Genomic DNA, 14544 nt, shown 5'->3' with positions numbered 1-14544 from the left:
ACCGCGCCTGCCATCATATTTTTTGCGGTCGTCGTTTTTTTTCCGCATGTTTCCGTAACTGTACAACAATCCCCCCCCACACCACCCCAGCGCTTATTGCGTGGAAAAAAATCTCACGACTGTTCAAGGCCCACAAAAAAAACGCTTGCCTTGTTTTTTTTTTTGGGGGGGGGGGGGTGGGGGGGGTCAATGTGGGGAGGGGGGGTCGATGCATGTTTGACAAAAAAAAGAGGAATGTATTCCTAACACTCAAAAATGTGCTTCCCGTTTTTGCCCGTTTTTTTTCTCCAAATTATTTCGTGCGTCTCGTTTTTTCGGTTCAGTGCGATGACACTTCCTGCCGAGTGAGTGAGCGTGTGAGCGAGTGAGCGCGTGTGCGAGTGAGCGTGTGAGCGTGAGTGAGTGTGAGCGTGTGAGTATGTGCATGTGAGTAACTGTGTGAATGTGTGGAGCGGTAGTGTAGCGGTTAGCGCGCTGCGCTATGAACCTGGCGACCCGGGTTCGATTCCCACTCACGGCCAACACCAGTGACGATTATCTAAACCGGTCCTGGGCCTCCCCTAGGTCGACTCAGCCTTAAATGAGTACCTGGTGCGGTGTGTAAACATCGCCACTGGGGAGACAAAGGCGGTAGGGCGTGGTGCTGGCCACCCACCCCCTCGTGTACCGTTCCGGCCTTCATAGGTGCTTGCTAACAGCACTTGCCCCTACAGTCTGTTAAGGCTAAACAGGGGATCTTTGTCTTTGAATGTGTTGCGTGAGTGTCGGGAGTGGTAGTGTAGTGGTTCGTGTGCTGTCTGCTACGAACCCTACCATTGCAATGTCGGTGACGAATATCCAAACCAATCATGGGGCTCCCCTAGGTCGACCCAGCCTTAAATGAGTACCCAGTGCAGCACTGGGGAGACAAAGGTGGTCGGGCGTGTTTCTGACCCCACCCACCCCCTTCGATGTGCCGTGCCAGCCTTAATAGGTGCTCTCCAACAGCACTTGCCCCAGCAGTCTGTTCAAGGCTAAACGGGGGATCTTTGTCTTTGTAGGTATTCCGTGATGTGATGTTGTTCATGTGTCGGTGTTTGCGGTTTTACATGCTAGATGTTTGAATGCGTGTGCATCGTATGTCCACAGTCCTAGCCACCCATCCCCTCCCTCCCTTGTGTGCCGTGCCAGCCTACATGTGCGCTCGCGAACAGCACTTGCCCCAACAGCATGTGTGGGCTACACGGGGGGAGGGATCTTTAAATGTATCTTTGTGTGTTGGCGTAGGTGCTCGTTCGCTAACAGCACTTTGCCCCAACAGACTGTGTGGGCTACACCTTGTCTGTCCGCGTGTCTGCACTACATCGTGCGTCCCGTGCACGCATGCGCCTCGAAGTGCACCGAGCATGGCACAAGCGCCGCGGTGACGTCACCGCCACTTGGTGGTGAACGTCGGTGGTTGTTGTTGTTGTTGTTGCCGTCGTCGTTGTCGCTGCATGTGCCCGTCGCATCATCCCCCGCGCTCCGTCGCCGTGCAGGCATGAGCGCACACGCGTGACGCTGGCGTGTGATGCCTCAGGGGCGCGGACTCGTCTCTCTGCTTTTAACGACGGGGCTCGTTGAAAGTCCCGAGATGAATCGATGCCCGTTGGCCAAAGTTGGGTGGCAAAACATAATTTCAGCAAATGGACAAATGCTCGTCCTCCCGAGGACAAAATGACACTCGTTATTGTTTAAACGTTTCCCTGGTCCGTGAATTCCGGACTCGGCTTCGACTTCCTGGGGTCTCGTGAGCTGAGGGGCCCGGCCATTCTCAGGGCAGTACGGCAACCATCGCTCTCTCGGCCCCTGAAATACATGCGGTCATCTTGGCCAGATGCATCTGTTTGGGCTACCGGGCCTATTAACACCAATACTACTCATACAGCATGAACATTATTGATGCCCTTTTGGACCAGAATTTATATTGGCGTGGAGAGAAGATTTTTTGTGTGTGTGTTAATTAATTCTTTACTACCCGCAATGCTCCATGGCGGTTCAGAGTAAGCGTTCATAGACGAGTGATTTCCTGCTCGAAATGAGCCTTGAGACATCAGGGACCGTCTGTTTTACAAGCCTCTTTGCAGAACGAGCGGTGGAAATTCCACATTCCTATTGTGGGGTGGGGGCGAGTAGATCCACGGAACAACCGCTGTTGACTTCCCCACAAAGTGGTACTCGTTTTAACGACCCCAGAGGGCGGGGGGATAACGATGTGCCGATGGAGTAATCCGCCCCATAACTAGGATGTGAACTCGCGACCTTTCGCTTGCGAGCCACTCGCTCTGCTGCTGGCTCGCCAACCGGACTGGGTCCGTGTTCGTACAGTGTCCAAAATAGGTTTGCCGTTCAGTCAAACCTTTTTAGGGGTTTTTATTGTAAAAAAAAAAATTGCTAAAGTGGAATTTTCCAATCTGCGGCCAAAGGCCATTTCCGTCAAATAATTTCACGAAGGTTACGCCAATGTTTCCGATCGCTGCCTACGTCGCTAAATCATTCAGATATACTAATGGGGTGTTTACACATGCATGAAAGTGCCAACCTGGTCCCGGGCATCGATGCGATCGAATGAAAATGAATGTCGACATCCGCTGCCGTGTTCTCTGGATTACGACGCCGTATTTCCGCTCCCTTCCAGAACAGCCAAAGGCCCTCTCCTAGGGGTAAGGTGACTGCCCCGGGCCCCGAGCTTTGGGGGGCCTCCGGTGCTTCGACCTCACGGTGTCGGATGTAATACTTCCGGTTTAATTTGAAGGCATCGGCGGGGAGCCCACGGTGGGATTTGCCCCGGGCTCCACATCCCCACGCCCCCCCCCTCAATGGACCGCCGTGGGGACAGTAACGCTAAAGTCAAGGGTGCATCTCGTAGTCCGGCAGGCGTGCGCGTGTGACCGCCTCACCTGTGAGCCGCCTCCTTCACCGGGGGCATGGCCTCCTCACAGGAAATCGGCCAATCAGATTGAAACCTGATCGGGCTTTGCTATCACCTGGCAAGTTCTTGGCATTTGAGGCACACCCCTGTAATCCGGAGAATACGGTCATTGTCGGAGCGTGACGACGCTTTGCGACATCGATTCTTGTCATCGCGTTATGTGTCGTGTATATTTTAAAACGTCAATGTGTTATTTCCCCCCTCCGCAGAGAAACAGCAGCTTCGGAGGATTCGACCTTCGCAGTCGCCTGGGCAGCATCTCGTCCGTCGGCTCCGAGGAGACGGAGGAAGCCTCGGTGAGGATTCACAATCATGCGGCGTGTCGGGTGGGTGTCGGGGTGGGGGCATGGTTGGCGGTGGTGGCTACGCGGTGGAGACAGCGGCGAGGGTCGGTGGATCACCACACTGATGTTGTTGAAACTCCCTTCCCCCGTGGGGGTCATCGAGGAGGAGCCGTACCCCCTGCCTTGCCAGGAGAAGGCAGTACAGCAAATATGTACTCCACCTATTCCTTCTGTATGGGGATAGAGTGTTGCCCCCTCGCATGTATGGGTTTTCTCAGGGTGCCCTGGTGTCCTCCCACATGTAAAACACTCATTGATTGGCTAAACACATCTTAATATATAGAGGTCCACAGAGCTTGGGAAATTGCCGTTGGCGCCGGCTCGCCGGCTGGCTGCTGCCGCATTCCCCCTCGTCTGTCGTTCCGTCTCGTGCCTCCGAGTTGTTGTCGTCATCTCGACGAGAGCGATGAGCGAATGTTGTGCAGCGACGGCACGTTACAAGTTGACATCATGGTGAGATGTTAACTACCTTGCCTGGTATGCAGGAGGTCGTGGGTTCGATCGCGACCCTGACGCCGCCTGCTGCTGTATATTTGGAGTTTGCGTGTTTCTCTCCCCGTGGTCGCGTGGAATTTTCTCCAGGTCCTCCGGTTTTTACCTCCACATTTAGAATCAACGTGCAGACACGCAGACAGACAGATTTCCACATTATGATAAGCCACTTCGTTGAGCTATCATTTGTGACCAGGCCGCTCCTGAAAAAGAGCCACATAGCTCAGTGGGCCTTACTTGGTAAATAAAAAAATAGTTTTTAGTTCAGTTTTATGTTACGATTGTCCCCCAATTTTACTCCAATTGCACTACGGGTGTCGGAATACAACCGTGACGCAACGTGGACATTCACGGCGTCTCAAATGTTACCGCATCTCCAGACGGTGTACAGAAACAAGAGGGCGAGTTTATATGATGGGGAGGCAGTCGTAGGTGTCTGTGAAGTCAATGGGCTCACTGCGTGACTTTACGGCTCTCTGCTCGGCCCTCTGGCTCTACGCATGCACCGTGGGAGTGAACGATAGGATCCCACTGCAGCGTGGATGGATTTTAGCGATGCGACCGCACAGCGTTCCGTCCGGTCGCCTCCACCACCTGCGATCGTCCCTTCGACCCCAATCCTGCCCTGCCCTGCCATGCCCAGCCCGACGATGACATCACAATCGACTGGGCCACAATCGGCCCGCCAATCAATTTGGAAGGCAGCGTTGCCATGGGGATTTGCGGTTCAGATTCGGGTTATTAATTTGAAAATTAAATGAGATGTAAAGTTCTGGCTGCACCCGATAAGGACCGTGGTTCCCCCCCCCCCCCCCCCCCGACACACGCCGCTGGTGACCGGCGCTTGCCGAGCGTGCAGAGCGCGTCTCCGCTCCGGACGTTGGCGACTTCACCCACAGTTCCTTTGTGTGGGGCGCAAAGGTGGCAGAATGTCGTGGGTTCAATCCCAACCCTGACGCCTGCTGCTGTACAGTTGGCGTGCTCTCCCGTGGTCGCGTGGGTTTTTACCCCGGGTCCTTTGGTTTTTTCCTACACGTTTAGAATCAACATCACGCGTTCAGAGCATTTGCCTGCTGTAAATTTTCCACGCGATGATATAAGCCACTTCGTTGAGCTAGCATTTGTGGTCGGGTGGCTTCTGAAAAAGAGCCGCATAGCTCAGTGGGCCTTAGCTGGTAAACATAAAAATAGTTAATAATTTGTTAGTTTTTGTTTACTTACTATGGTTGTTGAGCACGGGCTGCCCAATGGCCTGGAGGGTCGAGTGGGCCAGCAACAAACAGCACCGGCATCAACATTGTGAGAGATTAGAGTTTCACGTGTTTATAGTACTTGAGAAAATATTGCCGTTGTTGTATAAGATCTTGGGGTTCCAGAGTAGAGCAGCCGTGCAAGTAAAGAAGCAGAGCGAGAGAGAGAAGTGAATTGACCTGCAGTTGAGTGAGTGGGTGAGTGGGTTGGCCATCCACCCCCTCGTGTACCGTGGTGGACTTAATAGGTGCTACTCGCTTCCAGTACTTGTCCCCCAACAGTCTATTAAGGCTACACGGGGGGATCTTTGTCTTTGAGTGGGTGGGTGAGCGGTTGAGCGGGTGAGCGGGTGAGTGTGTGGTTATGAGCTGCAGTGTGGTGGTCGTGCCATTTGAGATGAAACAGTCGATGTCTGCTCGACACCGAGCCCTCAACGTGGGTGTGACGAGTAGCGATAGGAAAGCGACGGGGAGCCGACTGGCTGCCGCTGGGTGAGCGAGCGACTGCTGATTTCGATTGACAGCAGCGAGGTCGCAACAGGATCCCAACTCTAGATCGTGAAGGCTGGGGCAGGCTGGAGCCCGGGTCGCTACGCGGATCAGAGACTGCCTGCAAAAGCAGGTGCCATAGGCTTGGCCTGCGAGGCGTGGCCAGGAGAAGAGAGTCCGCCCCTCGCGTACAGCTGCGGCGGTGGGTTTTATTTTATTTCCCCCGGGCTCGCCGCTATCCTGCGGAAGCCAAACGCTCATTAAATGGATCCGCGTGATGGGGAAACGATAGGGAGCAATGTCGACCAATGGGGGGGGGGGAGCAATGTTGATCAATGGGGAGCAATGAAAAGCAACGGGGAGCAATGGGGAGCAACGGGGAGCAACGGGGAGAAATGTCGAGCAATGGGGGGAGTAATGTTGATCAACGGGGAGCAATGGGGAGCAACGAGGAGCAACGGGGAGCAATGGGGACCAACGCCAAAGAGATAGGAAGCGTTTGCGAGTGGTGTGGATGAGTGCGGCGAGATGGGGGTCAGTGTGGAGCGACGTGGAGCAGTGAAACCTAAGGCGGGGGGCTGGGGAGGTGTGGGAGGGAGGGGGGGTGGGAGAAGGGGTGCGGGGTGGGAGGTGTGGGGCACGGTCCCAGGTAGCAGCCGAACAATCGCGGGAAGCCGGAGGAAGGGCGACCCGGGGACTTGCAAGGTCGCCGTCGTGACGTCCGTGCGGGGTCGGAGCGGTTCCGAAGAAAACACGGATATGGGGGCAGTAACTCCTGCGGGCAGGCGCGGGAGGCATCCGCGGCCTTGGCAACTGCTCCCTATTTTTGGAAGCGGTCTCGCTGTTGTTGTCATTGTTGTCGCTGTTTGTCGCTGCGTTTCGGACTTTTGTAAGGGGGGGTAATTAATGCACGCGGAGGCAAAGGTCCCCTCCCTGCGTGTAGCCTTTAGCAGCCTGTCGGGGCAAGTGCTGTGAGCGAGCCGTCTGTGAATGGCGGCCCGGTGTACCAGGCCGGTGGGTGGAAAAGAACACGCCCGGCCGCCTTTGTCTCCCCGATGCTCATGTTTACATCGCACACGGGGTTGAATTTGGGTCGCCAGGTTCATAAGCGCTGCGCCACCACTCCTCAATAATTATACAGAATCCACGTGGTGCGCACACACGTACATCTGGTTCTGTGCGATTCTGTGGGTCTCCATGCGAATCTATGGGTCTCTGCGTGAGTCTTTGGGTCTCTGTGCGAGTCTGTCGTTCTCTGTGTTACTCTATCTGTGTAGGTCTATGGGTCTCTATGGGAGTCTATGGGTGTCCGCTTATTTTTTTTCGCCAACGTTGCTCATCAGTAAGCCCGTCTCCCCGTGCGTTAACCCAGCGGCCGTCCAACTGGGGGGTGGCTGCCACTGCCATGGCGCAGCGCTCCTAACGAGGAGGAGGTGGCGCTGCCAGCCAGCGCCATCGTTACCCGCAGTAGATTGACGCGAGACTAATCGCCCGTCGCTGAGCACGCTGTCCCCGAGCTAATCTTCGCAACCAATTGGGCTTTTGTTTTACGTGCGCGCGTGCGCCTTTGTCTTTTTACGTTTGCCTCCAACAGTCCGTGAAAGGCTATACGGGGGGCGGGGGCGGTGCATCTTTGTGTCAACCGAGCTTTTGTGGACTGACGTGGACTGTTCCATGTTTACGGGATAGAGCGTTGCCCCCTCCCACCCACCCCTCGCACCCGTGGTATTTCACCGGGCGCTTCCCGTTTCCTCCCTCGTGTAAACGCTCATTGATCACCCGATAACACCTTGATATATCGAGGACCGCGGAACTCGGGCAATCGTTTGGTCTGCGAATCTCAGTATCGGCGTTCGTGCATCGGTTAAAGCCTCGGACGAAAGTCGAGTTCCCGAAATGTGCATTTCCGCAGTTTTGTCGTGCGCCTCACCGGCCTGGCTAGATCTCGGATGCTAAGCAGGGGTTGAGCCTGGGCTAGTGCCGGGATGGGCGAACACCTGCCGTTGATGGCAGGACGCTGTTGGGCCATTGAGGGTGCTTGCAGCTGTTTCGCGCCTGCCAGCAGCGAGCATTCCACACTGCACGCGACGCCCTCAACGTGCACCTAGCTTGGCACAAGCGCCGCTTAGTGGCGGTGACTTCAGTTGCTGTTGGGGAGGGAGGATGGGTGAGTGAGTGATGGTGTCAGTGTGAAGTGCGTGTGATGGTGTGTTAGTTTGTGATTGAGCATGTGTGTGTGTGAGCGTGTGTGTGTGTCTCTTTGTCTTTGGAGCGGTAGTAGTGCAGTTATCGCGCTGCACTACGGACTCGGCGACACGGGTTCGATTCCCGCTCACGGCCAACACCCGTGACAATCATATGAACTGGTCTTGAGCCTCCCCTAGGTCGACTCAGCCTCAAATGAGTACCTGGTGCGGTGTGTAAACATCGCCACTGGGGAGACAAAGGCGACCAGGCGTGTTGCTTGCCACCCACCCCCTCGTGTGCCGTTCCGGCCTTCATAGGTGCTCGCTAACAGCCCTTGGCCCTCCAGTCTTTGTGTGAGTGTGTGGTGTGTTAAATGAGTGCTTGAGCGAGTGTGTGTGTGTGAGATTGTGTGTGTGTGTGAGATTGTGTAAGTGTGTGTGTATGTGTTTTAGTGTGCAAGCGAACGTGCGTTGGCCAGATAAGAGCAGGGGCGGTCAATCAGTCTTGGCCGAACCCGCGAGATTTCTCAAGTTTTTGGCGAGAAATAATAAAATTATCGTGTTCTGCGGTGGAGGCAGCTTGGGAGGAAATGTTAACCTCACCTCCGCCGGGAGCACAGCCATATGCTCTCGGCGATTTCAGTTTCACGATCAGCTGGGAACTCGTGTTCTGGTTTGTGTGTGTGTACGTGTGTGTGTACGTGTGTGTGTGTACGTGTGTGTGTGTTTGTTTGGGGAGCGGTGGTGCAGCGGTTAGCGCGCTGCGCTACGAACCCGGCGTCACGAGTTTGGTTCCCGCTCACGGCCAACACCAGTGACGATTATCTGAACCGGTCCTGGGCCTCTATTCGGTCGACTCAGCCTCAAATGTGTAAACATCGCCACGAGGGAGACAAAGGCGGCGGGGCATGGTGCTGGCCAACCATCCCCTCATTTGCCATTCCGGCCTTCATAGGTGCTCGCTAAAAGCACTTGCCCCAACAGGCTGTACAGGGGATCCTTGTTTTTGTTTATTTGTGACCTCCTGCCAGCAGGCCTTCGACACTTCACGTGGCCTTAAAGTGCACTTAGCCTGGCACAAACGCCGTGGTGACATCACCGCCACTTAGTGGTGAATGGCGGTTGTTGTGTTTATGTCGCGGCGAGCACGTCGCACTACGAACCCGGCGACCCGAGTTTCTATTCCTGCTCACAACCAATAAGTGGCGAATATCTGAACCGGTCCTGGGCCTCCCCTGGGTCGACTCGGCCTCAAAATGAGTACCTGGTGCGGTGTGTAAACATCAGCGCTCTGGAGAAGGCTGTGTCGGCCTTCACAGGTCGGCTCGCTAACAGCACTTGTCCCTACCATTAACGCTATACGGGGGGATATTTGTTTGTGCGTTCACGTGTGTGTGTTTGTGCGTTCACGTGTGTGCGAGTGTTGGGACACGAGCGACGCTTGCCTTGCGGGCTCAACGCAGAGTGATAATAATCACAATAAATCATAAACAACCGAGTAACGTTCTCGTGGGCAGGGTGCGGGGAAACATGAGGCGTCCGGAGGAGGAGGAGGAGGAGGGGCGGCTGCCATGGCGGGCGACGAAGGAGGCGGGAGCTCCTCGCCCCGGCACAGCAGCAGCTCGAGCGGCTTCCTCGGCAAGACGGTGAAGAACGTGAAGAAGACGATGAGGAAGAAGATGTCTCGCATGTACATCAAGGCCGTCATGGAGGAGGAGGTGGGCGCTTTCTTTGTGCCTAACACACGAATGGGCTGGCTGATGAGTTGTGTGTCGTCGAAGCCGGGCTGTGTGGGCGGTGGGCTGGCTGATGCGCTGTTTGTCGTCGAAGCCGGACAGTGTGGGCGGTGGGCTGGCTGATGAGTTGTGTGTCGTCGAAGCCGGGCTTGTGTGGGCGGTGGGCTGGCTGATGAGTTGTGTGTCGTCGAAGCCGGGCAGTGTGGGCAGTGGGCTGGCTGATGAGTTGCGTGTCATCGAAGCCGGGCAGTGTGAGCGGTGGGCTGGCTGATGAGTTGTGTGTCATCGAAGCCGGGCAGTGCGGGCGGTGGGCTGGCTGATGAGCTCTGTGTCGTCGAAGCCGGGCAGTGTGGGCGGTGGGCTGGCTGATGAGCTGTGTGTCATCAAAGCCGGGCAGTGTGGGTGGTGGGCTGGCTGATAAGTTGTGTGTCATCAAAGCCGGGCTGTGTGGGCGGTGGGCTGGCTGGGCAGTGTGGGCGGTGGGCTGGCTGATGAGCTGTGTGTCATCAAAGCCGGGCAGTGTGGGCGGTGGGCTGGCTGATGAGTTGTGTGTCGTCGAAGCTGGGCAGTGTGGGCGGTGAGCTAGCTGGGCAGTGTGGGCGGTGGGCTGGCTGATGAGTTGTGTGTCGTCGAAGCCGGGCAGTGTGGGCGGTGGGCTGGCTGATGAGTTGTGTGTCGTCGAAGCCGGGCAGTGTGGGCGGTGGGCTGGCTGATGAGTTGTGTGTCGTCGAAGCCGGGCAGTGTGGGCGGTGGGCTGGCTGATGAGTTGTGTGTCGTCGAAGCCTGGCAGTGTGGGCAGTGGGCTGGCTGAGGAGCTGTGTGTCGTGGAGGCTTTGTGTTCGTGGTCCTGCAGCGTCCGTCTGGAGCGTTGTTTAGTTGCGATGGAAGTGAGCCAAGCTCAACGACGTGACCCCCCCCCCCTCCTCCCCCTTGCGGGACCCCCCGGGCAGGGTAATGGGACGGACGACGCGACGGTGCCGGTGCCGTCACCCACAGAGCCGGGCACGGAGCCGGCCACCGTGGAGCGGCCCAAGCTGACGTCCTGCAGCTCCATGGAGAGCCTACGCAGCTCGCTGAGTGAGGGCCAACGCACCGCCATCACCACCACTGCCGTCGTCATCGCGACCACCGCGACCACCATGACCACCACCACCACCCAGTGTCCACACACAAATACTCTGCACTGGGAGCAGTGCTGGTGAACTGTGACACTCCAGGCAGGGTCACCCCTCCTGACGCCATTGGGGGTCCTGGCCCCACGCAACGTTCTAGAGCAATACTCAACACATCCATGCGTGACAGGGCCTCAACATAACAACGTTTAATAAGTAGGCTGTCTCGTTTGCATGAGCAGACCATGTCTGTTGGTCCACACAATACAACAACGTGTACTGCGTGCGTCACGCCCGTGTGTGACGCGTGTGTGACGCGTGTGTGACGCGTGTGTGACGCGTGTGTGATGCCCGTGTGACGCGTGTGTGACGCATGCGTGACGCTTGTGTGACGCATTCGTGACGCGTGCGTGACGTGCGCGCACGACAGGTGGGCAGACGGTGAGTACCACCGACTCGTCGGCGAGCAACCGCGAGAGCGTGAAGTCCGACGAGGCGGAGGAGGAGGAGGCGGCCTACAACGGGCCCTTCTGCGGGCGCGCTCGCGTCCACACAGACTTCACGCCCAGCCCCTACGACTCCGACTCGCTCAAGCTCAAGGTGCGCTCGGCCTCGACGCCGTGGTCGCGTCGCCCATCATCGCCGTCGTCATTATCGATATCACTCGACGCCGTCGTTGTCGTCATCATTACCGTCGTCATCACAGTCGTCGTTATTATCAACGCTACCACGGTCATCATCATCATCGTCATCCTCTTCCAAAATGTTCGTGACAATGCTCTGCTGCCTTCGGCCCGGACCTCCTCTGCTTTCTTCATCTGTTCCTGGTTGAACGTCGTTCAGCGTCCTCGCCCTTTCTCTTCACGTCGATCTTTCTCCAAAGATTCTCTCGTCAAATCACCTCGCGTCGCCGTGGGCCCAACCACCGGAGCTCGCTAACAGCACTCGCCCAAACAGTCTGTTAAAGCTGCGGTCCCCAACCTTTTTTGGCACCAGGGACCGGTTTTGTGAAAGACAATTTTTTCACAGACCAGGGAGGGGGTGGGTGGGGGAGGTTCATCATTGGGTCTTTCTCCCTGTTCAAAGAAGCTCTCCAGCGACGTTTGTTTTGTTACTCATTGTGGCTACGAGGGGTTAGCAGCTCGTGGGCTTATCAAAACTGTGACGGAGATGAGTGAGCAGTGCGGGAAAGATACGCGGATGGAAGTGGTGAATAATAAAATAATGGGGTCTGGCAACACGTGCGGACTCACCGCTCTCACCTCCTGCTGCTGTGCGGCCCGGCTCCTAACAGGCCACGAGCCGGTACCGGTGCGCGGCCCGGGGGTTGGGGACCCCCCCCTGTGTTAAAGCATATATGGGGTGGTCTTTGTCTTTGCAGGCCGGGGACATTATCGAAATCATTAGCAAGCCACCCATGGGCACATGGATGGGCATGCTGGCGAACAAGGTGAGAGACACCGTGCCACATCACACTGCATCACATGGCGCTGTGACGCCGCCGTCACGTGCCGAAGGTCCCGGGGCCAAAACGTCGCAGGCCCCGACGTTCCCCGCGGCCGTGGCGCCGGGACTTGTGGAGCACACTTTGGTGAACGATGGTCCCGTTGACGCCTTGGTGGGGCACGCAGGTCGGCACCTTCAAGTTCATCTACGTGGACGTCATCCTGGAGGAGCCGGAGACGAAGGCGAAGAAGAAGCCGCGGCCCAAGCGCAGCAAGAGCAAGAGGCCCAAGCCTAAGACCGTGCAGGAGCTGCTGGAGAGGATCGGCCTTCAGGTGGGGCCACGGGGGGTGGGGGGGTTGGGGGGGGCAGGGGCTGGCCAGGTGGGACAGGTGTGAGTGGTGGAGAAAAGTTGTAGAGATGCGGACAGACGTGGAGAAATGTCAGGGGATGCAGAGAGAGAGATTTATTGGGATGTAGATAACAGAGAGAGGCAGAGGGAGTGATGGACACAAATATGGACAGAGAGAGAGAGACAGACAGGGAGGCAGACACAGACAGACAGACAGACACAGACAGACACAGACAGACACAGACAGACACAGACAGACACAGACAGACACAGACAGACACAGACAGACACAGACAGACACAGACAGACACAGACAGACACAGACAGACACAGACAGACACAGACAGACACAGACAGACACGGACAAGGTAAAGTTCACATAGCAGTGCAGAGGGAGTTGCGGAGGTCCTTGTTCTGGGGACATGTTACAAGTGATGCATCTCCGTATGTGTCTGTATGTGTGCACATGGAAGTGCGTGCACGCGTTTTTGTACACACACGGAAATGCGCATGTGTGCGTCCCACATATGTGACAGCACATACACACACACACACACGTGTACGCACGCCTGCACGCCCGCGCGCCCATTCGTGTTCACCCATGCACGCACGCGTCCTTGTTTCTCCCAGGAGCACATCCCGGCCTTCCTGCTCAATGGCTACGAAGACCTCAACTCCTTCAAGCTGGTGGAGGAGCGCGACCTGGACGAGCTGCGCATCACCAACCCCGAGCAGCGCGCCAAGCTGCTCACAGCCGCCGAGCTGCTGCAGGACTACGATGGTAGGGCCCCCGATCCACCTCTGGCCCGCACCCCCACTCCACACAATTGTACACGGTAATGTTGGCTGCAACAGTGTGTGTATCAAGTCGAACAAAGTGCGATGGGTGAAGCAAAAGCGTCGACGCACGCTCGCTCGCTCGCCGTCTCGTGCTCTAACCGAGCTTGTCCGTGTCACCGCCCCGCGACCCTTTGACCCTGGGACCCCTCGACCCCTCCCTTGTCTTCGTCGCCGCTGTCGTCGTCACAGGAGGGAGCGAGGAGCGTGGCTCCCAGGAGCACCTGGAGCAGCAGCAGGAGCAGCAGCACGGCGACACTCCACGCGACTCGGGCTGCTACGAGAGTTCGGACGCGCTCGAGAACGGTAGGGCCGGGTCGGGCGCCGAGGACGGCCCCGGCAGCGGTGGCGGTCACCGTGACGATGACGATGATTCCCGTGGTGGCGGCGGCGGCGGCGGCGTTGACCGTCTCAAGGAGGCCGTCTTGTTCCGCAGCAGCGCTCACAAGAAGCCCAGCGACACTTGCCTCTAGCTTCTCATCCCCACGATCGGCTGGCCTAGCCGTAGGATCGCGGTCGGACGCCGATAATCGTCCCGTCATGCCTTTGCGGCGTTGCGCTGCTAAGTTGGTTTTCGGCGACAGGGTCTTCCCTCCCCCACCCTCCCGCACGCGCGTCGCTGGCAGCACCGTCCACGGTGAACGTTCCACCCCCCCCCATCACCCCCACAACCCCATCGCCCTCCTTCTCCCCCGCAAGCAAAGCCAAAGCGAGCGCGCAAGCAGCCCCAGCTGTTCCGGTCCACGTCGCTCCGTCCGCTCGCTCCGTGCTCCTCGTCGTCGTCCGTCGATGAACTTCCGACAGGAATCGCTCCCCACCGCGCCGTCCGTGTCCCTCGTTTCCGCGCTTTCCCCGCCGCCGCGATGAATTTTTAAAAAATTCTCAAGGCCGTGCAATTCTCAAGATAGCTTCTGTTTGTGTGTTTTTCTATGTAGGTATGTGTGTGTACGTATATAATATCTCCGATGTGGTCTCGGGTTGTGCCGCGTGTTATTCGGCACCATGTCTGACGTCTCGGTCCACGTGCCAGAAGCATCTTTTTGGGGTAAAAACTAAAATGAAAGTCGATCAAATAATCTGCCGCTGCTGCTGCTTTAGCAGTCGTGCACAAGCAGACACAACACAAACAACAAAACTGAATGCGTTCGTCAATAACAACACGTGTGTGTGTGTGGCCTTAAAAGGAAAAGTATACAATAGGATGACGTTTTAGGCAGTTGTCCTTCTTCAGAGTACATCGGAGAGGCTAGAGAGGTCACCTTACCCCCCCCCCCCCCCCCCCGCCGTTCAAGGCTGCGCTGTTATTATTGACGGACTTGTCCAGTTTTTGTTTGCCGTGACTGTCAAGTTGAG

At 56.9% G+C, this 14544-nt stretch overlaps 1 protein-coding gene across 4 annotated transcripts in view; it reads left to right on the top strand.

Moving 5' to 3' along the window:
- The window catches only part of LOC133354045 (SAM and SH3 domain-containing protein 1-like), a 302643-nt gene that overhangs the window by 267967 nt on the left and 20132 nt on the right, over positions 1 to 14544 (top strand). For all 4 annotated transcript variants that reach the window (XM_061570594.1, XM_061570613.1, XM_061570607.1 and 1 more), the window contains exons 11-18: positions 3160 to 3246; positions 9229 to 9429; positions 10398 to 10524; positions 10990 to 11159; positions 11941 to 12009; positions 12191 to 12337; positions 12985 to 13135; positions 13384 to 13497. In XM_061570594.1, coding sequence (XP_061426578.1) covers positions 3160 to 3246; positions 9229 to 9429; positions 10398 to 10524; positions 10990 to 11159; positions 11941 to 12009; positions 12191 to 12337; positions 12985 to 13135; positions 13384 to 13497 — 1066 coding nt within the window. The remainder of the gene's footprint in view (positions 1 to 3159; positions 3247 to 9228; positions 9430 to 10397; positions 10525 to 10989; positions 11160 to 11940; positions 12010 to 12190; positions 12338 to 12984; positions 13136 to 13383; positions 13498 to 14544) is intronic.

The sequence above is a fragment of the Lethenteron reissneri genome, chromosome 6 (genome assembly GCF_015708825.2).
Source record: "Lethenteron reissneri isolate LAM-NWPU_2019-01 chromosome 6, ASM1570882v1, whole genome shotgun sequence".
Classification (NCBI taxonomy): domain Eukaryota; kingdom Metazoa; phylum Chordata; class Hyperoartia; order Petromyzontiformes; family Petromyzontidae; genus Lethenteron; species Lethenteron reissneri.
The sequence above is the reverse complement of the archived record's forward strand: the minus strand, read 5'-3'. Positions and strand labels throughout refer to the sequence as shown.